This window comes from Euprymna scolopes, chromosome 23, assembly GCF_053919585.1.
Source record: "Euprymna scolopes isolate OS-2025 chromosome 23, ASM5391958v1, whole genome shotgun sequence".
NCBI classification, from domain to species: domain Eukaryota; kingdom Metazoa; phylum Mollusca; class Cephalopoda; order Sepiida; family Sepiolidae; genus Euprymna; species Euprymna scolopes.
The window spans coordinates 13,504,052-13,530,974 of record NC_136504.1 but is presented as its reverse complement, the minus strand read 5'-3'; the positions used below and the strand labels follow the sequence as shown (position 1 = coordinate 13,530,974).

The window sequence follows — 26,923 nt, the reverse complement described above, 5'->3', positions numbered from 1 at the left end:
TTAAATGAAACCAATCGTCTAATAAGAAACTATAAAAATGAATAATTGACGAATGAACGCAAGTTTTTCAAAGGAATAGGCAGATTAACTTTCATGAAGTCGCTTGCATATCCATTACTGAGTACATTAAGAAGTTCGTTTTACTAATATTTAAATAGAGAAGGTAGACTTTTAATATCAATGTCAGAGCGAGAAAACAACTTTATAATTATATAGATTATTCCAACGTGTGTTTTGAATTCAATTGTTTTTGTTTTTATGTTTTTCTGGGAAGAAAGTGTGCTCTGAAACACTGCAATAAAAAACGTACTTTTTTATTTTGATGTTTTTGCGAACGTTAACTATCACCATTTCCTTTTATCAACAATTTTACTTCATCAAATCCTTTTTGTATTCCAAAGAAAAATAAAACTGTTTTCCTTGCAACATATATTTCTTCCCTTGTGAGGGTGTTCAGTGGGCTTCCGTTATTCCACGAAATACGTGTAAGACGTACTTCATAAAAATATGAATAAAATACTATGAGAGTGAATTAAATGCATCTTCTGGCTTAGAATGATAAATAAAGGTGTGTGTGTGTGTGTGTGTGTGTGTGTGTGTGTGTGTGTGTGTGTGTGTGTGTGTGTGTGTGTGTGCGTGTGCGTGTGCGTGTGTGTGTGCGTGCGTGCGTACCCTGGTTGAGGGTCTGACTGAAAAGAGAAAGAATTTTCCTCGTATGGAAATAACACTAAAGTCTTAATCTACATTTTTTATCATCTGAGGTCAGCCTTTCTTTCCAACCCGCAATCTTGAACAATATAACGGCTTAAACGCTGTGAACGCAACAACAAAAATAAGGACAAGCGTTCCAAATATGTAAATTATGTAAATGACGACAATACTTCATCTCATAAATATTGTCAAACGGACCAAACCGGGTGAAAATAATACCTTCTGCCGCTTCGTAAAAGTGAGGAATTGCAAATACGAATCACCGCAAAATGTTGACGTCTCTTTTATTAGTGCGCCGAGTCCTAGAACACGCGAATACTAAGCAATAAACAATCGGTTAATTTATCCACGTAGATTCACAGAATTAACATTTTTATTTCATTTCTTTTGCCCATTTTTTGAAATGTAGCCGGTGGGTGTGTCTAACAATATTGTATATTTAACGAGTGTCTATTAACGTATGGGTGTTAAACGTTCTGATCTGTGATTGTCTAGTATTTTCTATTGTGTGTTGATGTGTGTATACATATATTAACAGTTTATCGACAGGGTGTTAACAAGAGACGAACATCGTTGTCGGTTGGAACACCAGCAAAAACACAGACACCCCCCCATCTCCCTTTCATACGTCCTGAAATTAAAAGTGATTTTCTCCGAAAAGGAATTATATTTTTATAAAATCATTTATTTCTTGCTGCGTTTCTTTTCGGGGTTGGCACGCTTTGTATAAGACTAAATTTTTTGCTAAGTCGCCTCCTTCTGACTTTCACCGACGTCTTGTCCAAAAACACCGTCCGTCCGCCAACGCATTGCGTATCGAACTGATCTCCCTCGTAACTAAAACTCTACACTTAAAAATCTATCTTTTACGTTACGTCATCACTACACATAGCCTAAATATCCTTGCTGGTTTTTTGTCACATATCTTTGTTTATATGATCATTAGATTAAATTCCATTTACCAAATTAACATTCCTGAGAACAATTGAATGTAAAAAATTCAGCTTAACATAACTTTTCGCATCGATAACATTCATTCTAACATTTTACTTTTACCATTCATAATAATCGACCATTATAATACTTTTCAGTGTTTTTCAATAGACTAACAACAGAACACACCGAGTGATTCCACATATTTTCTTTTTCAAAACGAACCTTCAACCACAACTCCTTTCACGCTACATACGATGCTTTAAGCAAACTACGTCTTTATATTATTTGTATTGATCGGACTATTATCCTCATCTTGAGTGTTAATTGTGCAATGTTTCGGTTGATTTGGGCTTCGACTCTTTCTGTCTAAACATTACGTCATCATTACACGTAGCCTAAAGATCCTTGCTGGGCTTTTGTCATATATCTTTGTTTATACCCTAACATTCTTTTTCACTAAGTTAACATTTTTTGTTTATACTAGTCATAAAAACTAAGATTCCTTTCTATCAAAATATTTTAACATAATTTTATCTGTAAATATTTTGCTATAATAACATTCTTTCTGACTTTCTATTTTTATAAATATTAATAACGATCATAATAATAATTGCTGACCAACATACCTTTCGGCGTTGCCCGGTCAATATCTAACATTGAGCATCTTTAGTCACCTGGGAGACAAATAAGTATTTTCATAATAAAAAATACTTCCGTTAGTGTTCTGCATTATGTGACTTTATACAATATTTTTGAAACAGAACACAACAAAAAAAAAACAATGATTCAGATTTAAAGACATTTAGAAGAATAATATAATATAAGACTAGCAGAATAAAGAATGGTGATAAAAATCATAAGATCTTCCGAATAATCCGTTAGAAAGAATTCTGTAAATCTCTTAATAACACGAATTTGTGTTTCTGGACACAAATGAAAGGATGCTTCGATCACTTATTATGTATTAGGTATGAAAATAAAACCGTGAACACTTTCATAGGATCTATCTATCTGTCTGTCTGTCTGTCTATCTATCTATCTATCTATCTATCTGTCTGTCTGTCTATCTATCTATCTATCTATCTATCTGTCTATCTATCTATCTATCTATCTGTCTATCTATCTATCTGTCTATCTATCTATCTATCTATCTATCTGTCTATCTATCTGTCTATCTATCTATCTGTCTATCTATCTATATATCTATATATCTATCTGTCTATCTATCTGTCTATCTATCTAACTGTCTATCTATCTCTCTATCTCTCTATCTATCTGTCTATCTATCTATCTATATATCTATATATCTATCTGTCTATCTATCTAATGTGACTCTCTCTCTCTCTCTCTCTCTCTCTCTCCCTGTTTTCCATCAGCTGCCTCAGATCTTCAGGATCACATCATGTGCAATTTGCTGGATGTACGTGAATCTTGGTCGTCCTATGCTCGTGCTCCCGTTCCGTGGAATCCACAGCAATACATTTCTCGCCAGCTCTTGCTTGCGTCTCTGGCAATGACCGGCATATCGTAGACATCGCTCTCTGATGGTAATAGAAATGGCAGGTAAGTTGCCATAAAGTTGCTGCTTCGTGGAATGCTCTTGCCAAGATATATTTAACACTGTCCGTAGCATGCAGGTGTACGTGCCGTCTAGCTTTCTTTCCAATCTTTTGGTGAGTGTCCAGGTTGTAGCACCATAAACCATTGCTCTGAAGAACTGTCTTCTCAGTTTGTCAGCATTAGCAGAAAACATCACAAGTATTCCACTCGTCAGAATACAAAACTAATCAAGCACTCCCTTCAATAGCTAAATATGATGTACTTATCAGAAGTATGTTCAAGAACAAATCGATCAAATTCAGAATTCTGCGGATAACAATTACCTCTGGCTTGACAAGTAGTAAATGAGATATCTGGGCGCAAGCATTCTGCCAAAGCCCAGTTAAAGGCAAACACCCCGGAAAATGCACGTTCGAAATAGAAAGAGCACTTTGAAAAGCTACTTGGAAACGAGCCAGTAGTGGCAGATAAACCATTTCCACCGACTGTTGAACAAACTTTAATAGGACAAAGGTATAGAATAGTTTGTTTAAAGGCACCCTGATCTCTTCATATTAATAGGATTTTTAATATTTTAAATGTTGATTTGGAAAAATAGGCCAGTGACTTCAACAGAAAATATTAGATGCTTGGAAGGTTTCTGCGAGGAAGGTAGGCTCTCACTACCGTGCTAGAAAGTTACGCATACCTGAGAGTATTCTGTATCTCTACAAAGCCATGGTTCGCCTATGCATGGAGTATTGCTGTCACATCTGGGTTGGTGCATCTGCTACTAGTCTCTCGCGCCTAGATAGGGTTTAAAAAAAAGGAGTCGCTAACCTAATGAAAAACCACTAGTACCCCATTGACATAAATATCCCCAACAAACCAGACAAGCAGCAAAATCCCACCCCTACACTGTATATATCCGTAGATGCCGTAAAGCCTTCTACTCAAATAGCTTCTTCCCTCGAACTTCTAGACTTTGAAATTCCGTCAAAAGTCCCTGCTTCCCTGACGGTACTAACATACAAAAGTTCAAGTGCTTATCTCGCTGCCCAACCCCATACATAGTATCCCGACAAATATGATCCTTATTAGTAGCAACTTACGACTTAGTGATACTGTGCTTTATTTGCGGTGAACGAATGGTAAAAAAAATCTTATAACGTTACAAGACTTCTAGAAAGAATAGTGTGCGACCACCTTTCTGTTACGAACACTTTAAGGATGCTACGTAGAATTTTAAGAAAATCTTCCTATCGAGTGACTTTATGTATTTTGCATGCATTTCTTTATTAATTTATAACAAAGAAAATTTTTTAAACTATTTTTGCAGTTTTATTTGCGCGTTTCAATTGCGGCCCTTCAATTCATAGTTACCGAAATCGGAATTATCCTACTTTATCAAATTACTGAATTTTCCGGACATCAAAAATGATAATATTGTTAATTTACATTTAACTTACATAGTGAACTGAACTCATCCTGTGATCCTCCTCTAACAATTAAACAAGTAAAAGTTTTTATAATCTTGAAAGTTATTGCTGAGTCGGTAGTGCCCGTAAAAAAAAAATCATGTAATGTGCGCCCCTGTTTACTTTATGTAGGTTATTTTCAGTATGACATTTGCTTTTGAAAAGCATCTACATCGGTCGATTACATTAGACCCACTGGTGCCAACCTCCAGGCATGTTAACACTGCTGAAAACCACATCGGTGGAAGTTTCGGGCTTGATTAGTAGACTTCCTCAGTGAGTGATCCGACTAAATACTGTAACCTGAAGGGAATACTACTACATGTGCATAATTTATTTAGATAGAACCGCGGTTAAGTTAATTGACTGCTTCAGGCCATTTAATGTTATTAGTTGGAAGTGATCCTGTTGAATGTGGGGTGGGGGTCGTCAGAAGTTTCGGCCTGATAAGCAGACTCTCTCGTGTAAATTGTAAGTTCTTGATTTAAAATTATATGATAAAATTTACTGCATATTTAAAATTATATGATAAAATTCACTACATATTTAAAATTATATGATAAAATTCACTACATATTTAAAATTATATGATAAAATTCACTACATATTTAAAATTTTATGATAAAATTCACTACATATTTAAAATTATATGATAAAATTCACTACATATTTAAAATTATATGATAAAATTCACTACATATTTAAAATTATATGATAAAATTCACTACATATTTAAAGTTATATGATAAAATTCACTAAATATTTAAAATTATATAATAAAATTTACTGCATATTTAAAATTATATGATAAAATTCACTACATATTTAAAATTATATGATAAAATTACTACATATTTAAAATTTTATGATAAAATTACTACATATTTAAAATTTTATGATAAAATTACTACATATTTAAAATTTTATGATAAAATTCACTACATATTTAAAATTATATGATAAAATTCACTACATATTTAAAATTATATGATAAAATTCACTACATATTTAAAATTAAAATTATATGATAAAATTCACTACATATTTAAAATTTTATGATAAAATTCACTACATATTTAAAATTATATGATAAAATTCACTACATATTTCACAATTGTTAGAAGGGGTAAATGGTTTTAACTTGACCTGTATATAACATAATGTCACTTAATTAAAAATTAAGATTACATTTTTCATTAATCCTGTAAAGTCCACAGTTCAATTTAATTTTGTGAGACATATACGATGGGTCGTTCACAAAAGTAATGCCTAATTGTAGTAATCGCTAATTGTATCGGAATCAGATTTTAGTACGGAATCGGTAATTGTATCGGAATCGGTAAAATATTGGAATCGTCTCATCAGCATATATTGACAGTAACTAGCATTATATATATATATATATATATATATATATATATATATATATATATATATAATGCGAGCTACTGTACATCTATATATATATATATATATATATATATATATATATATATATATATATATATATATATATATATATAATGTGAGTGATTGTCTCCCTGACGCTATATTATGTGTCCGCTTGAAAAGACATTACGGTGTTATTTCTCCTATTTCTGCATAGGGGTTGGAGTTACAATATTGGTTTGGAAGCATTAATGTGGAAATATTTTTTCAATTATATATATATATATATATATATATATATATATATATATATATATATATATATATATATATAATTGAAAAAACACACATTTCCACATTAATATATATATTCTGCTCCTCAAGTTGAGCTGATTGATATACTTAATACCTGATAAATGTTTAAAAGGGAGGGAATAACATTTTTACCTAAAAACATTACCATTCAAAATCATAAAAAACATCTTGAAATTTGGTATATAGGCTTTTGTCATTTATTTGTTACATTTATTTGCTATATATATATATATATATATATATATATATATATATATATATATATATATATCCTGGCTTGAGGAAGTGGCTTGTCTAGCCGCACCGATGAGCTGTGATACAGCAAAACTGTATTGTCTGTGAATGACTATAATGCTCCCTATCTTGGGTTGAGCATATTGGGAAGTGATATACAAATTGCCATTCGCGTATTGTGTAAACAAATTGAGCTCAGGCATTTGGACAATGTCAAAACGTTGTTAATTCACGATCCGTCATAGCAGCAGCTGAATAGCGTAACGGTTAGAAGCGTCGGATGTCTAATTTCGATCCTAGCTTGCCACACTGATGAACTGTGATATAACGGAACAGTATTGTATGTAGATGACTAATATATATATATATATATATATATATATATATATATATATATATATATATATATATAGTAATTTATAAAATATATATGGCGATTAAGCTACACTGAATATTCGGCGTTTCATCAACTCTAGGACTCCTCAGGCTTATGCGCGCATAAGCCTGAGGAGTCCTAGAGTGGATGAAACGCCGAATATTCAGTGTAGCTTAATTGCCATATATATTTTATAAATTACTAACTAGCTCTACCTACGTATTGAGCACTTTTGAAGTAAATACTTAAAGTTTTCGCATAAATCTATACTTTCGTATATTAATTTTATGTGAGTAAATTAAGTAGTTATATATATATTTATATATATATATGTATGTGTATGTGTGTTTTATGTTTATATATGTGTGTGTGTGTATGTATATATATATATATATACATACATATTTATGTATTTATTTCTATATATATATATATAGAGAGAGAGAGAGATGGATAGATAGATAGATAGATACGACATAATCACGTGGACGCAATCAAGTTAAGCAACGTTGAGCCTGGCTAGTACCAAACGGCATTATTTCCAGTCGTTCTTTTAACACTGACTCAGGAGAGGTGTGATTGGAGAGTGCGCAAATCCTGGCACAAAACTTCCACGCATGGGCACCCTTACAGAATGAAGAAAGCTACCATATATTCGGAAATAATCAGTGCAGGGTGTCACGATTAACGCCAGTCGAGAGATTCGAACTCCGGCAACAGAAGTCATGTCTGGCTTCATTAGCAAGGACCCGAACCATTCGGCTACCGACAACCGCGAGAGATACAGTTGAAATTAAACATTTATTCGTTTTAAATGTTGTTAACGTCAGTCAGAATGATCTAGTCATTATATGATGATCTATGCATATGAGCTAAGTTGACCGACTTATTACAACCGAAAGTACTCAACGATAAGAAACGAGTTTCTTAAAAGGGCTGACATAATTATTTACTATAATAATTAAATACCTACAGACACTAGTTTTTCATCTTTTCGGGAATCATCAGTGCAGGGTGTCACGATTAACGCCAGTCGATATATATATATATATATATATATATATATATATATATATATATATATATATATATATATATATATATATATATATATATATATAATTGTATGTAAGCACTTGTGTATATAATACGGCATAATCACGTTGACACACCGATTCTCGCCAGATCAGGAAAATACAAGATGAGAAGTACAAGATGGGTGACCAGTGCTCTCCGCTTACCCCGACATTGTTTTCACTCGTTGGGAACTTATTTACTTACAACTGGAATCAACACAGTACCGACTGAGAAGATTGTGCACTTTTTGCTACAAAAATCTCACGCGCAAACACTCTTTAGTGGGTACCCATAATCTGTCAAGACTGAACGAAGTTTTGTCTCTGATTCGCTATGAACGAAGAAAGCAATCCGTTTTTATTATTTCGTGTCTAATTAATGTAAGTAATTCATGTGTTTTAAACTAAGTCTGTTAGTTTGATAGCTTCATTATAGCAATCTGAATGGACGTATTTGATCAACTGAAGCTATTCGAACCGCGTAACAGCAAGAGAGAAAGGCAGCAATAAAATTTGGAACATTGGCGGCCGTTTTCTGTCGATGTCGATATTAAATTCCTAAACAGCCATCTTCTTACGAGGCGGTGGCTCGTCATCAGAGGTGATTGAAACCACGTTTTGATTGACAGATTTCATCAATAGATGGGCGTGTCTACGCAGCGCGGAATAGAATGGAACGAACCGCGCCCATTTGCCATACAAAAAAAAATGCCGGCCTGCACTCATTTCCAATAAATAGCAACGCGATGCTTACTAACACCACATAAGACACACACACACATCTGTTTGAGTGGCGATTTTTTTTCTATTCGCACGCATCCCTTGACACTTTTTGTCCCTTGCTTATCTGGAAGTCATTTAAAGCTTCTAGTTTCTTTTTTTTATATCCATACTCGGATCCTTCGACTTTTTGAAATACTTTCTTAATCTCTCTCTCTTTTTCTGAGTGAGTGTGCGTGCGTGCGTGTGTGCGTGGGTGTGTGTCAGCCTGTTTGAACAAAACTCGATCCTGTGTTGAAACGGTTTCAAGAACGTGTTATATATTTGACCAGCGTTGACCAACTTTTCTCATAACAACAAAAAAAGGCGAAATGCAGTCGGGTTCCTCGAGTTTCTCCGCCGGTTTATTCCTTCTTGCCGTCTATGTTCTCGTTTGTACTCTGATCAGAGTGACCAGCTCGCAACCACAAGAAAACACATCTCATATGAAAGTAAGTAAAATTATTTACCTTTTTACCCGTTTAATATAGTTGTCTTTTCCTTAAGTCGATTACTTGAAAACTTCCCGCCGTTTCTTAAACTTAAACTTCCATAGATTTAAACTTTCTTTAGTTACTTTGCTTCTCAAACATTTGTTTCAATTAAAACCTATTTTCCACGTTCTCAATAGAATTCCATGATTGGTTAAAAGTTTGTTAATACAAACTTTTAATTAATACAATATTTTTATTAATACAAAATTTTCATCAATACAATTTTTTTTTTAATACAATTCTTTTTTTTATTAATACATAATTTGTATTAATGCAAATTTTATATCAATACAAAATTTTTATTATCACATAAATTTCATTAATATAATTTTCCTAAGGATAATTTTTGAAATGTTGAAATTTAACAGTCAGATATTATTGGATACTAACAACTTGTGTATTCGCCTCGTTAAAAACAATAACATCAAAAGATGTGCTTCGCCATTGTTAGCACTCGCTTTTTATCTATATCTTTATAATTATCAAACTCTGTTGACCTACCTTGCTTGCATCTTGTCTTCGATCGAGCGACTTCATCTTTTAAAAAAAAGTGATAACAGGTATATATATATATATATATATATATATATATATATATATATATATATATATATATATGCACACATATATAAACACACATATATATATAAACATATATATATACGTATATATATGCATATATATACATATATATATTATATATATACATATATATATTCATATATATGTATATATATATGTACACATATATATATATATATATATATATAATTCTTTTAACTTTCTTGAAGTTTTACATTTGGATTTTACCGTCACTGGATTTTTTTATCTTTCACCAGACTATCCATTCATGTGTAATCACCTTTTTCTTCACCATATTCCCTCTGCTTCACTTTTTTTGTTTTCAAGTAAGATCTTTGACTTACTTGTTGTTTCATCAAATACTTTTGTATGCAAAATCCGATCCCGCATTTTGCTAATTCCTACCCTCTGATGAGAAGGAAAGTATTTCTTCGAAACTCCGCAGATTAAGGACTATCCATTTATCTAGTGTTTCCTTTTCAGATTAAATATGTTTTTAACTCATTTGAAAGTGTTTTTTAACATATTTTATTAACTGTTTACTCATATTATAAGCTCTATCCCTATTTGGTTTTATCGAGCTTTTACATCTAGCTGAGATAATTTTATAAATATTAATTATTTAATATTTATAATTTGCTTTAATTTTACCATCTTAGATCATTTTGGTAAATTTAATTGTAATTTTTTTTATTTTATATATATATACATATATATAACTATATATACATATATAATATATACATATGTAATATATATATACATATATAATATATATATATGTAATATATATATACATATATAATATATATATACATATGTAATATATATATATATACGTATGTAATATATATATATAATATATGTATAATATATATGTACATATATAATATATATATACATATAAAATATATATACATATGTAATATATATACATATGTAATATATAAACATATATAATAGATATACATATATAATATATACACATATATAATATATATTCATATATAATATATATAAATATATATAATATATATACATTTAATATATATATATAATATATATATAAATATAATATATATACACATAATATATATATAATATATATACATATATAATATATATACATATATAATAAATATATACATATATAATATATAATAAATATATAATATATATACATATATAATATATATAATATATCTATAAATCTTAATATATATACACATATAATATATATACACATATATGTACATATAATATATATACATATAATATATATACTATATATACAAATATAATGTATATATATATACATATGTAATATACATATACATATATAATATATATATACATATATAATATAAATATATATATAATATATATACATATATAATATATATATATATACATACATACTAGCATGGTTACCTAGCGTTGCCTGGGTTGACATGAAGTTCTGTTGGAAACACACCTGTGTACTAATCATTTTCATCATGGTCAACGTGGATACCCCCACAACAAAAATAAAAGAACGGATGAAAACATGTAAATATAATCGCCCAAAAAAAGAAGTATGTGATACCCTCTCCACCAGATATTTCAGCAGAAGGACTACAAAGAGAAGGAACTATTCTCTGAATATTGAGCACTGGAAAGACCCCCACCAAGAAAAGATAATTGAAAATAGATAATTACAACTTTTGTTTCAATAAAAATAGCAGTGAATCTCCGTGCAATCGAAAAAAAAAAGAAAAAAAAAATCTACCAAAAATTAATTCTAAATCAATTAAATGACATTTTCGTCGTTTTATATTTCTAATGTAATCCTCCCCTACACCCATAAAAAAAATTGAATTTGTCATATTTTGGGGTTCTTTCTGTTTATAAAATTTTTAGGTGAAAGTACAGAATGGTTTCATAAAATTAATTAAATTTATCGTTATTTTATGTTACCAATGTAATTCCTGCCCCTCCACCACCACAAAAAACTAAAAGGTTTTGTATTTGTCGTGTTTTGTCCCCCCCTCTATCGCCAAACTTGAAAAAATGCTAGAGATGACATGTCTGGTTGAACGCTTTGTGGCCAAAATGTGGGTGCTCATTTTACGTTAAATTTATATAGAAAAGTTATTCCCAACGCTAAAATGTTAAATTTTTTTTCAAAATTTCTTCTTTCATATTATTTATAAAGACTGTTATATTACAGGCTACAAAAAAACAGGTCTTAATTTTTTGGGTCAATGTGAAGTTTCTTTCCAACTCCCCCAAAAACTTTAAAATTACGACTTTTAATGGATTTCCGTGGTGCTGAAAACGAATATAACCTTTAAATTTGGGGCAGATAAATAGCTTTCATGATATGAAGAAATTAATTTTCAAAAAGTGGGGGATCATTTTCCTATATAAATTTGACGTAACATGAGCACCAACTTTCTGGTCACCTAGTAATTTCTTCATATCATAAAACAAATTTAACTGTGATATTCGTTTTCAGCACTCCCGAAAATTGGCGCTGTTTCTTTTTTACTAATATATGCGTTCATTTTTTCATCTCATAATTTTAGACGCTAATTATGCTATTAGTAAGGTTACAAAAGCAGACTTTTGTTTTTCGTTCTTTTTCCATTATAGAACTTGTATAGTTGTTAACAGGTGCCTCTGCAGTTTAACATTTCACAAAAATTCTGTTTACATTAGGAGACGGTTAAGTAAAGTATATGAGCACCTGGTAAAAACTATACAAATTCTATAATTGAATACCCACCTCAAAAAAAAAAAAATATATATATATATTTGTAATCCGTTCGTGTAAAAGCAAGCTTCTATCTTTACATCATTAACGCTCTGCTGCCCAGCTGCCATCAATCGAAATGAATAGTTCTCATCTTTGGGAGGTTTCATGTTTTGACAAGCTTCTGGGCTTGATCTTTACTCCGGATCTGAAATGGAAAACGTATATCAAATCAATTGCCAAAGTCGCTGGAAAGATGGTGAGATCCTTTTACTGCTCCTGATACAATTTTCTACCTATATAAAAGCCAGGTTCGGCCAACGATGGAGTACTGTTGCCACATCTGGGTAGGAGCTGCTAGAAGAAGCTCATCCTTTCTTGACATACTTCAAAATAGACTTCGTAGCTTAGGGGGGATGCCCTTTCCTCTTCTCTGCAACCTCTTTCCCACAAGAGACGTAGCGAGCCTGAACCTGCTTTATCGTTATTTTCATGGCAGGTGCTCAGCTGAACTTCGATCTCTGGTCCCCCCTCGCCAGACGTTCACGAAAAACACTCGTCTTTCCAGAACCACTATCAACAATTACCCACACTCTTTATCCGTGCCTACACATAAACATAGATTCCATGAAGAGGGCTTCATTCTTAGAACTGCTCGCCTGAGGAACTCTAGTCCGTTTGCCTGCTTTCCAGCTGACTACAATCTGATTGTCTTCAAGTCCAACGTGAACAAGTTCTTATTGAACCGTCCCTCTAAGTAATCCAATTTACAAAATTCCCACTAATGTTTACTACGCTAAAATCACAATGACTAATCTATACCTATTAACCCTTATCCTCGAGTGGCCTCTGCGCCTTGGTAAGCGGTGACCCCCATGTAAAAAAAAGCTTACTGACAGCATTATTTACGTCCTAAATTATGAAAACATAAACGAATCTCTTAGTAAAAAAACACCGCCGGTTTTCGGTGGTGCTGAAAACAAATATCATAGTTAAATTTGTTTTATGATATGAAGAAATTATTAGGTGGTTCGAAAGTGGGTGCCTATTTTACGTTAAATTTATACAGGAAAGTGATCCCCACTTTTTGAAAAAGTAATTTTTCTTATCATGAAAACTACTTATCTGCCCCAAATTTAAATGTGATATTCGTTTTCAGCACTATCGAAAACCATTAAAAGTTGTCATTTTCAAGTTTTTTGAGGAGTTGGAAAGAAACTTGACATAGACAATTTTTTCTAAGGGTTAAACGACGCTGGATCACATCGTAAAAATTGAGCATTTTTAATTTAAGATATTAAATAAATTATAAAGAAAATCTGTTTCGCATGCAATTAAACACACTTGCTATGGTATAATTATTATAATAAATTCTGGGCAACACCGATTAAATTTTATAAACAAAAAGAGCAGAGGATGATGGATTTTGTCCACATGTGTCTCTTACTAACTCTGCCCTCGTGGGGATGCAAGTAAATGAGGACATTTATTTTATTTATCTCTAACAAATAAAAAAAGGTTACTTAAAAATTAAGAATAAACGAAAAAAAAATTCCTCTGAATTAAAAATAAAAATAATAATTCAGCTTAGAATAATATTTCGAAATGAAAACAATTATTTAATAACGTGCTCCGTTTCAATTAAACTATCACAGTTATTTCCCCTTTTGGTTTTCTAGTTTTTTGGTTTGAAGATAAAACGTTTTCAGATTTCAGATAAAATCAGTGAAATCAAATATAACTTGAAGTTTAAATAAACTAAATAATTATTTTTTTTTAATTAGTACAGTTGAAACAAAGCTATTATGTCGAATAAGTAATGTCATCGAGGTAATTATTTAAATAGACTTAATTTAATGTGATATGTTAATGACCGTAATTCAATAATGTAAATGTGGGTTGAAGAATGCTATATATTGAAAGTTCGTATACAATATAATGTCTCCTTTGACAGAAGTATCCTAACATGGGCATTAATATTTCTTGGCCAGGAGAGGTGTACACACATTTGGCCTTTATATTTCTTTGGTCATTGGGAGGTGTACACACAGACACATACACACACACGAACGCTACTACTTTATATATATATATATATATATATATATATATATATATATATATATATATATATATATTTGTAGTCATCGACATACAGTCCTGTTTCGTTGTATCACAACTCATCAGTGCCGCTAGACTAGCATCGCTCCCTAGCCAAGGATTGATCCTAGAACCGTCGTGTTGTTTATTGTTGAGTTAGAAAGGGTGTCAGTCGCTGGATTGAACTTATTTCCCCCTATTATTTGCATATATTTATGTAGTGAAAATTGTTTGAATAAAATTAATTCATTAGTTAGTTAGTTAGTTAGTTAGTAGATGGAATTAATAATTTTATAATTTACATAAAAATTAATAATTTTATTATATCATAATTAGGATCATTTAATTCTTTCTAACTCAACAATAAACAACAACGTATGCAAATAATAAATAAGATATTTATCAATATTCAAATTTTATTTTTAGCTGCAATATTTTAAGTCTAAAAAATTCTTATTTTTTACTTTACTAGAATATCTTGTTCTTTACTTTTCCAGGTTGAATTTCTTGTCCTTTACTTTTCCAGGTTTAATAAAATCTTAAGAATATTACTTTTCATGCGCGCATTTTTCCATATAATCCATGATTTTTCCAGGCATTGCTATTGTATTAATATATAAATTTATAATATTTATTAATGATTGTCAAAAAAAATTAGCTCTCAAACACACATTTATGCAATATTTATCATTCAATCACAGTAGTTCCGAGGCAGGGTCTCTACCGAGACTGCGGTTCATGAATTCGTGATCTGTATAGAGCGTAAACTAACAAAAAAGAAGATGGCACTCGGTGTCTTTTTAGATATCGTTGGAGCTTTTGACAACATACCCTTCAGTAGTATGTTCAAGTCGCTACGAGAACTCAATGTGCCACCAGTACTCATCCGATGGATTGAGTATATGGTGAGGCACAGAACAGTTCAAGTAGAACTACTGAGGGCAACTGTTAAAAGGGAAGTAGTTAAATGAAACCCCCAAAGTGGGATTTTATCACCTTTACTATGGAACTGTATGCTGAATCCTTTTTTAAAGGAGTTTAAATATAGGAATATCTATGCCCATACTGATGCTGATGACATCGCAGTGCTGGTCGCGGGTTCAAAAGCATCATTGGTCAGACGCATTGCCAAAATGTGACTACATTTTTCATCAAATATGATAACGAAAAATTTGAGTTCATTCAAAGAATATGTATATCATAGAATTCACTAATATTTTTAATCGATAACTTCACCATTTTTTGCTATAAAATCATAAGGAGAGTTAAAAAAAATCACTTATTAAAAAAAAAGTTCGGTTTTTTAATTATAAAAAAAAACGATACACGGGATTGAACCTAAAATCTTTCCACCAACCCCTGGTACTCTAACCGTTGCGCTAACATGTCATATTGGCAAAATCGCAGTAAAAAAATATTTATATACAAAAAAAGTTATGCAAAATAAAAAAAAAGCGTTAGTCACTTATGTACTTACTCTCCTGTTTGTGAACCCACATATTTTCTTGTAACTTTTTTTCTACTGAACCAATTTTCGAAATTTTATTTTCAAAATGAAGCTAATGAGGTGTTCTATCCAACTATATAACCTGTTTGAAATTTGGTTGCGAACGGAATTAGTGGTGGTGGATTGAATGTGTCTCGATTCATTCAATTTCGGACTTAAGCATATATTCAACCACTACCGTGGTTGAATGATAGTCGGGGAAAGTTGGATATGATTATTTTATTGCTATTTGTTTGCTCGCTTCCCCTTATTACTTGAAATGGTTCTATCCGCCGATTAGGAAAGGCACGTGGTTTACTCGATGATTTTGCGTGACAGGATTGAGGTATATATATATATATATATATATATATATATATATATATATATATATATATATATATATATATATATATATATATATATATACACACATTTATTTGTATAAAATTTTAAAAATTAAAGCAGAATGACTTCTATTATAAAGTGGGGATTTTGTTGGTACATATTTGTTGGTACATATTTTTTAAGTTCCAAAGTTTCGTCCAGAAATCGTTTTTTGGTGGCAAAACTTTGCCATGAAGATGTTTTGTGTGCGCGCACGTAAATAATCAAGTTTCTAAGTTTTCATACGAGTGTCTTTAATTTATTTTATCATAAATAAAAAAAAAAATCAAAAGGGTTCCGTTTCTTTGTCCCACACTTGATCTCTATATAAAATACATATCAGTTTTCCATTAAAGTATTCCTTTATCTCTCAAACTTCAGGTTAATAAATAATAAACCAGTTAATTATGTTATAGTACGAGCTTTCTTGTTGTCTCTTGATCTTGTTTTCTCTTGATCTTATCGAATTCCGGGACTATAATTCACACACACACACACACACATACACACACACACACACACACACACACATATATGTATATATATATATATATAGAGAGAGAGAGAGAGATAGATAGATAGATAGATAGATAGATAGATAGAGTTGTTGTTATTGTTGTTGTTTTATTTTTGTTTTTAAACGATGAATACGGTTAAATAGTGGCTTCGCCTCGAAACTCATTTTTTATTTGCTTAGAAAGTCGCCCATAATTTGTTTGGATGTATATAACATTTTTACTTATTTTTATTATTTTTTACAATTTTTTTTTAAATTTTTTAAAACAGTAATCTACGTACACGCGTGTTTCAAGTACTACCTCTAATCAGCGTAGCTTGACTGTTTCTAGGAATCGAACTCCAAGATATATATATATATATATATATATATATATATATATATATATATATATATATATATATATATATATATATATATACTCTTTATTTGTTTTTACATAAGCAGTAATATGTTGCTACACAGTCATGAGCATGTTTCGGTCACTTAGTTACCAGTAACTAGATACCTCTTCAGGCGATACAGCTTATACGAAGCAAATTTTGCAATAAAAATAACAGGTCTGCTTCGTCACAGGGAAAGTTAATTTCATGTATCTGCCACTAGTCTCTCATACATGGACAGAGTTCAAAAGAGAGTCACTAATCTAATATGTCCCGAACTGTCAGCTAAACTTCAACCTCTGTCCCATCGACGAAATGTTGCCTCCCTCTACCTGCTTACAAGTATTTTAATTGGTATATGCTCCGGCGAACTACAAGCCCTTGTACTTCCTCGACGCAATAAACCCGACAAACAGCAAAACACCAACCATACAGAGTAGACATACCTAGATGTAAGAAAGCCTTTTACTCTATTAGTTTCTTCCCTAGAACTGCTAGACTTTGAAATTCCCTTCCGGATTCCTGCTTTCCTGACTGTAATGGCATACAAAAATTCAAGTATAATGTAAAAAGACATCTTGCTGCTCAACTCCCTACGTACCTATACAATTTATGTCCTAGATAGTAGCCTTCTATATCCAAATTGCACTGTGCCTTGCTTGAGGTTAAAATGCAATTTTTAAAAAAATGTGTATGTATGGTACTGTTTCCAACGTTAAAAATTACTTGGTTGCCATAAGCTAGAATCGAAACCAAAGTATTTAGCTCTCCAGCTGTGTTCCCTGCTGTTTGAGCTAACGTGACAGATAGAAATAATTAAAATTAAACTACTCCTAGCTATGATTGAATTTGCCTGCGTAAAACTAATAAAAAATATGTCGGCAAGTTGAAATGAACATTTTGCATTTCGACATATTCCTGTAAGCATTATTCATCCATCCAAACAAAGAGTTTACTTGTTATAAACCATCCTTCGTGTATGATTACTATTTCCTATTAATTTCAGTTTTATGTGACGAGTAGTTTATGTGTTTATTGGTTAAACACACGCGCACATACATACATCTACTGTTTTATCTATATAGATGTAAAAGTTGAAAGTTATTGAAGTAATAGAATAAAAATGGTAATATGTGGTTCGGGACTAGGTTTAGGAATACATAATATTCTCTATTCGTTTCCGGAGAACGCCGGGGTTCCCTGCTATTTTCATATACATCTGATCGAAAAGTGTTTTTAAGAAAGTGCAAGTGCTTGTTTTGAAAAGATAAATAGAAACAGTGAAATTATTAATTACTTACAAACTATTTAACTTTAAAACTTTTTATAAAGAAACGATTCATTTTGAGATAAATGTTGGAGTGTTGGCTTATGAGCTGGGAGGCTAAGGTTCAATCCTCACTCGAGCCATACTAAAATCTCAAAAACTGACACATGATACTTCTCTGCTCATAACCAGCGATATTTCTCTGGCAAAAATAGATATTTATTCTTAAAGTCCAAGTGACAACAAGTTTTCCCAGATTTCCAGTACTCTCCATCATTTCACATCAACATGATTTATCACACCAGCTGTTTACCATTGGATTTTCTCAGATCGATGTGTTTCTCTCGTAATCGATAATTAGTTACTATGTATTTCTAATCGACGTCTAGATGAGATCATACCTTCTCCGTGTTTTCAGACTCTCTTTATTTTTTTTCTCTTCTTTGTCTTCTTCTTTTTCTTTTCTTCTTCTTTTTTCTACAAAACACTTTTTTCTACAAAACACTCAAGATCCGGAAGCCACTTGAGGATAAGAGTTAATGAGTGTACAGTAGTCAATGGGACAGTATCGTAGTAACCGTTAGTAGTGAAAATTTGGTAAATTGGATTACTTAAGGGGAACAGCTCATCAAGAATTTGTTTACGTTGGACTTGAAGACGACCTTATTATAGTCAGCTGGAAAGCAGGGAAACGGAAGAGAGTTCCATAGGCGTGCAGTTCTAAGAAAGAAGCTTTGTTTATGGAATCTACGTTCAGGTTTAGGCACAGATAAAGAGTAGGAGAAATTATTGATAGTGATTTCAGCTAGAAGAGAGAAAAGGCTACGAAGTCTATTTCGAATTCTTCCTATTGTTGTTGTTGTTGTCGTCGTCGTCGCCGTCGTCTAAATATTAATTTACTAGTCTGTACGTCCAATGTCCCAAAAAACCATCCCCATCGTAAACATTAATTAATGAGAAACGAATTACTTTCCTTTATAGTCGCTCTTTATCAGTTATAAATCATTAAAACCATTTCTTCTCCCAAAATTTTCACCAAAACACATGACTGTCTATTTACAGTTTCAAATTGGCTATTATATTTTATAATTAAAAAAAAATCCTGTTGAGAGCAGAGTGTAGGTTTTTTCTTATAGTTTTTTTATTCTAATTAAATAAAATGTTCAAGTGAATTTACATCTGCTCTTTTATCATTTATGTAAAAATATTATTCAGAAATAAAAAAAACAATGCGTTGTGTGTTTAATTTTCATTGAAAAAAGACCCTAAATTTTGTATATCAATTATTTTTAGCTTTAAAAGGTTAAAAAAGAATTTGATAAAAAATGTTTTAAATTCGTTGTTATTTGTTTTATTTTTTTTTTATTCATTTATATTGTGTTTTTAAATTTTTTATCTTCCGTGAAATGTCCACAGGATTTGCTACTTGTTGTTGTTGTTGTTGTTTATTTACTTAATTCTTTTGGAGTGCCATACACATCATTAACAATGATCGCTCACTGATAATAACAAGATGTACTCCCTAGAGTCAAAATGACAACAAGTCTCCTTAGATTTCCAGCACACCCTGCCTCATTCAATTACAGTTGAAAATTATTTACGTCATTACAACAGTTATTTACCTTTGATTTATCATTGGCACCGATCATCGGTCTTCTCTGGGTTTGATTAGCGATAAGCCTCCCTAAGAACCTATTGGCCTTCGCACCTGCCTGTGGAGGTTTGATTGGTGCTTTCCTCCTTTGGTTTTTCTACACTTGGGGTTTGTTTTTGAGTCTCTTTTTGAACAGATCTGCCTTTTTAACCATCTTCGTCTCTAAATAAATATTTATACTGCTAAACAATACACAGATTAAATTTTGTTAAATATTTTATCCGATAATCTATAAAGGATATGGGGTTTTTGTTTAATCTGCCTTGACCTTCACAATTGAAAATAATGTTTTTTAATGTTCACCATAGTCAGAAATACGATTAATTGTTTAAAAAGTTTCAATTTCACCAATTATCATTTTTCTCTTTAGTAAAGTAGTTAAACCTATGGTTTGAAATTTTCTAAATGAGTGTCGATAATTAGGATGATTTTAATTATTCGAACAACTCTTCTCATCTTGGATGCAATTCTCAACACGTTTCGAACGATTTAACCTTCGACCTTTGTCAAATGCGTCTTAACTCGCTAATCTTTACGTTGACACCTGAATTTTTATGTCAAATTTGGGAATCTTTACGGAATTTCAAACAGAATCCTTTATTTAATAAACGGTAGAGATTGTTCTTGTTCTGTCAGATATGACCAGGTAAAAGTCTTAAGTCTTAAGTAATTCATAAATATATTATTAGTATCACCCACACTGAGGATTGAACCTTCAACCGCAAGAAGACTATTAGTTATAACTGTTTATAATTTCGCACATTACCCCATCAGCCAGTGGTTGATCGAATGAGAGAAATCTGCCCCCACGGATTAAATAAAAGGTGTAGTTCGAAAGTACGTACAGATTGCCGACATAAAGATTGTTAAATTCGATAAGATTCATCTGACCGGAAAAAGGTCGAAGGTTAGATAGGCCGAAACGTTGCGAGAAAAATAGCCAATATGAGAAAAGTAGTCCGAATAATCCAAAAATAACCCTTTAACCTTATTTTCCTCACAATATTTCATTGTAGTTTTTGTTCATTCTTTTTTAGTTTTTTTCTTTTTAGTTTTTTTTTTAGTTTTTTTTTTAGTTTTTTTTATAGTTTTTCTTTTTTAGTTTTTTTTTTAGTTTTTTTATAGTTTTTTTTTAGTTTTTTCTTTTTTAGTTTTTTTTTAGTTTTTTTATAGTTTTTTTTAGTTTTTTCTTTTTTAGTTTTTTTTTTAGTTTTTTTTATAGTTTTTTTTAGTTTTTTCTTTTTTAGTTTTTTTTTAGTTTTTTTATAGTTTTTTTTAGTTTTTTCTTTTTTAGTTTTTTTTTTAGTTTTTTTTATAGTTTTTTTTTAGTTTTTTCTTTTTTAGTTTTTTTTAGTTTTGTTTTTAGTTCTTTTTTATAGTTTTTTACATTCCTTCAAATCGCATATTAAAGTCAAAATATTTATAATTGGAGCCTAAACTTAAGTGCAATACTCAATCAAGCCTCCTGGAGTATTATATATGTTTAAAATTATATATGTTTCAATTATATGTTGAAAACGTATATATCTTTAAAAATTATATACCTTTTAAAATTATACATCATTTGAATCGAAATATCTTTAAAAATTATATATCTTGAAAACTAAATATCTTTTAAAATTATATCTTTTTAAACATTATATATCTTTAAAACTATTATATCTTTAAAACTTATATTATTTAAAATAAGATATCCTTTTAAATTATATATCCTTTAAAATTATATATCTTTTAAAATTATACATCTTTAAAAATTCTGTATCTTTAAAATTCTATATCTTTGAAATACTATATTTTTGAAATACTAGATATTTAAAATTATATATCTTTAAATTATATAGCTTTAAAACTTATATAACTTTAAAATGTATTGTTTTAAATTATATATATTGTTTAAATCATTATCATACATCTCTAAAATAAATAAAAATCTCAAGAGCCTTAATAATAAATTTTAAAATTATATACCTTTCAAAATATCATACCTTTTAAAATATGATACTTTTTACAATTATATACTTTTTTAAATTATATATCTTTAAAATTAAAAGAGAAAATCTCAAGAGCCTTAATAATTCATTTTAAAAATTACAAACTTTTTAAAATGTTATACCTTTTAAAATATTATACCTTTCAAAATTATATACTTTTTAAAATTATATATCTTTAAAATTAAAAAGGAAATTCTTGGAAGCCTTAATAATGAATTTTTAAAATTATATACTTTTTAAATTTGTTATACCTTTAAAAAACATACCTTTTAAAATTATATACTTCTTAAATTATATATTTTTAAAATTAAAAGAGAAATTCTCAAGAGCCTTACTTGAAATATATACTTGAAATATAGTTGCTTCAAGTTTCAATCGAAGTATGTATATGATATAGATTTTTAAAATTTTCGCGGGTATTAATATCTGCTTTAAAAACTTGAAAACTGTGTAAAATATTGATGTTGCCACTAAACTTCTATTTTGGCGAAAGATTCTGAAAAAGAAATATATTTGAAATAATATATACACAGAAAAAAAAAGAAAAGAAAAATAATTCCAAGTAGTTTCATAACTAAGTGTATGCCAAACCATTGTTAGCCTGAATTATAGGAAAGATAGAAATAATGTCGTAAAACTATTTATTTATCATTATTCATTCTATCTTTAAAGTTATATACGATTTAAAATCAGATATTTAAAATAACTTTTGTTCTTTTTTAAATAATATTTGTAATTATTGATCCAATCATTCTATTTGTCAGCGATGCAATAAACAAAATATGATTATTTGTTTAGAATGTATCATCAAAACTATATCGAAATTCATATTCTTCATTTATTGTTTGTTGTATTAGCGTTGCGTTATTGAATGTATATTTAATTTTCTAGCTTGCTTTTTTAAATGGTTGCTAAATTATATATACACCTCGTTGTTCTCAAAATCAATACGGACGAATTTTGTCAACATAGAAGTTTATGCACAATACAATGATGACAACTGACAAGCGAGAAACATTGCATCCGACGAACAACACCATCACAATCGCTATATCTTTAGAAGAAGAGTTCCTATTTTCTCTCTAACTATTTAGTCCTAATACTGCTACCAGTTCTTACCGGGACCAATTTTACATTTTCAACAGATACTGTGATTACACGCATCGTAATTGGCTTGTAGGCACATAGGCATAACATAATCCTTCTGATTTCCGATTCTTAAATAATAACGGCTCCCTTTCAAAGTCCTTCCATTCTGATTTGCTGAGCACTGAAAATTCTCATATTCATGAATTCGATTCTTATAAATAAACGAAAAGTTACTAAAATTAAACATGGCGTCATTACGAGAATTTTTTTTTCGCACGGTGTCAAGTTCATTACATGCTCAGATTATTACAGTCTTGTTTGTTTGTGTTTGTATGTGTGTGCGCGCGCGTACGATGCAAATCACTCTAATACTACCTTTAACCAAACTGAGTCAGAGCATCGCGTGCCCCGAGTACAGCTAGTATATATATATATATATATATATATATATATATATATATATATATATATATATATATATATATATATATATATATTTGTATTGTGGTACGAAATGCAAAATGACACTTGAGATCACATTAGAGACGTGGATGACATTCGAGAGGACAGAGGTTAGAGATAAGGAGCACGAGTGCGTGTGATAAGACGATCATGCTTTATTCGGGGGAAGTACCTAGAAATAAATTGCGTTGTTACAAAAATCAGTGATATGTGTTATACTTGCCTTCTGTCCTTCCAACGTAGCCTCCATACAACGTGTGGGTTCTGTGTGTAAAAGTGTACAACGATACAAGCCTTTAGCTCGATGTTTGCTGTCTCTTTCTTTGAAATAAAGCGCAACATATAAATTTCGTATCTCTGTTGTCACAAACGTGTTTTCTGTTACAGTGGTTATATTTTTTTTTAGATATAAGCATTCTATATATATTCATTCATCTACAAGAAGTCACATGTAATCTCCGACCGTTTAAAAATGTTAATATTGTAGACTTGAATGTTCTATGTTGGAAACGGCGCACAAAAAATTAATCATATACCAATGTAATTATTTTAACAAAAACAAACTAATTTTATAATTGCTTATATATATTTTTTGTTTGATTCTTTAATTTCATTTCAGTTCATTTGCACGCTGTTTGTAATATGGAACGTGCGAGGATGTGAAAATTTCACTAAAACCAAAACTGAATTTAATGTTTGTAGTTATAAATATATATATATATATATATATATATATATATATATATATATATATATATATATATATATATATATATATGAGGATAATTATTATTATTCAATAATATTTTTATTCATACCAATCCTTTAATTCATGAAGCTCGATGTAACTACAGAACTTCTATAATATAAATCTCACCTGTCTTTCTGTCTGTCTGTCTGTCTGTCTGTCTGTCTGTATGCATGTATGTATGTATGTATGTATGTATGTATGTATGTATGCCTAAAACTTTCGACAGACGACACGGTTTTTCACGAGATCGGTATTGTTTTGAAGTTCGACCCTTCGGACGACAAATATCGAAAAATTAGCCAAAAATATTAATTCCTTCACCCTCAACTCGGCACTTTTCTACAGGGAGGAGTCGCTTTTTTCGCCGATATTTTCGAAAGGCATCTCTCTCTTTTCGATTGACTAGCCTTAATCGAAACCTTCGCCACTTCTGGTTTTACGATGGACGAAACAGCAAAGACGTCACTTTTGGGGGGGGTCATGTTTTTTTTTCTCCTTCGCGGTACGGGCTCGAGCCTGCCTGCTTACTATCACTTTTTTTTTTTTTTTTGCTCAACACACACCTCCAAACACCTGGGCAACACTAGTATACAAATAAATGACAAAAGTCGATCTTTCAAATTTGCCAATATTACGGTTTATTTCTATAAGTACGTTGACATACACAATTCTTAACAGCATCTTTTTCTTGACAGAATCATTCATGTAATTATTATGTTAATTCTGTAATTTATTCCGCCCTTAACTCTTCAGGCGAAAAAGCATGTATCAACTTTAAAAGAAAATAAAGACATACAAAAAAAAGGATTACAAAATCCGAAAATTAGGAGAGAAGTTGTAATTATTTTTTCAATTTATATATATACTAGCAAGCCCCCCCCGACATTGCCCAGTCGTAAAATACGCTTAAATATGATATTTTGATTTATGCAGATTTCGTATTTATTATTATATTATATTGGATCCAATATATAGTAATGATTTTAAAAGTTAGGAAAAAAATGACTCGTGACAACCACGAGAATCGAAACCAAATAGTTTAGCTTACTTTTTACTTTTTCCATTTGGTGTTAATGCCTGAACTATGAAGACGTGTTTACTGCAAGGCTAAAAAAATATGAGCAAATAGCTATTATGTTAGCATGCATATTCGTCTTTCAACTTTCACCTGGCAAATCCCATTTTAAAAACTAAAACATGAACCAATAGTTAGTATGTTAAACATGCATATTCGTAATGTTGTCCTTCAACTTTCATCTGGCAAATACCATTTTTTTTTAATTTTCACACTTTTGCGCCGATTTTCTCCAGCTAAAACCCAAATATAAAGTTTCAAATGGGTTCGAATACTATTAAGTTCCATGTCTGTAGACCAAAAACTGACAGAGGATTTTGATAGGCAATTTTTTTTAAACAAATAGATATACGCATATATAAATATATATATAAAGCGGTTTGTGTTTACTATAAACGTTTTACGCAAATATTACGCAAGTATAAATCATGTAGAATATCTGCATGAATATAATTACATGTAATAGTTAACTAAGGAAGCCGAAAAACTAATAGGGAATTAAAATGAATGTTTAAAAAAAATATGTAAATTAACTAGATCTTGTGTAGATGCATGCAATTCCATAACCCATATATAACAAAGTTGTATTTTCTTTTTAAATATTAAGAAAAAAAAAAGGTTTCTCTTTTTTCTTTCTTGGCCTTCGAGCTAAGATCAAGGTGTGGTATCTGTTTTGATGCTACATTGCACTTTTTTGGTCTCGGTTGGTGGAGGAATGGTTGGTCATGACTGATACATTTTTTTAATTTTTTGTTAGTAATCAGAGTGCCCCTTTTGGGGGAGCTGGTTTCCCCCACATTAAAAACCGACCTTGTGTCTAACTCTGCCCTCGTGAGGGGGCAGGTAAACAAAAAAAAACATAAAATAAAAAATAAAAATGAATAAAAAAAAAGGGTTTTTAATATGAATATCAATAAACACAAAACAAATACAGGAGTATGGATAGATTATTTGATTTTGGAAGAGTCCATTTTCAATAAAGTCTTAATTATTCTAGTTGCTAGCAACACCTGATAATTCAAATTTCTGTTCTGTATTTGATCTTTGGTGGGTGGGCGATCTCATTTTTAACATGGAGGCAAAAGATAAAAGTGTACGTTAGGCTCGAAAAATGATTTTGGATAATCATTAAAACCAA

The 26,923-nt window shown here is 30.5% G+C and overlaps 1 protein-coding gene across 1 annotated transcript in view; it reads left to right on the top strand.

Annotated features, from left to right (window-relative positions):
- Positions 1–8,750: 8,750 nt before the first annotated feature.
- Positions 8,751–26,923, top strand: part of LOC145245767 (uncharacterized) — a 103,901-nt gene continuing 85,728 nt past the window's right edge. Inside the window, exon 1 of the mRNA XM_080107376.1 lies at positions 8,751–9,265. Within this exon, the coding sequence (XP_079963502.1) occupies positions 9,146–9,265 (120 nt within the window). The 5' untranslated portion in view covers positions 8,751–9,145. The remainder of the gene's footprint in view (positions 9,266–26,923) is intronic.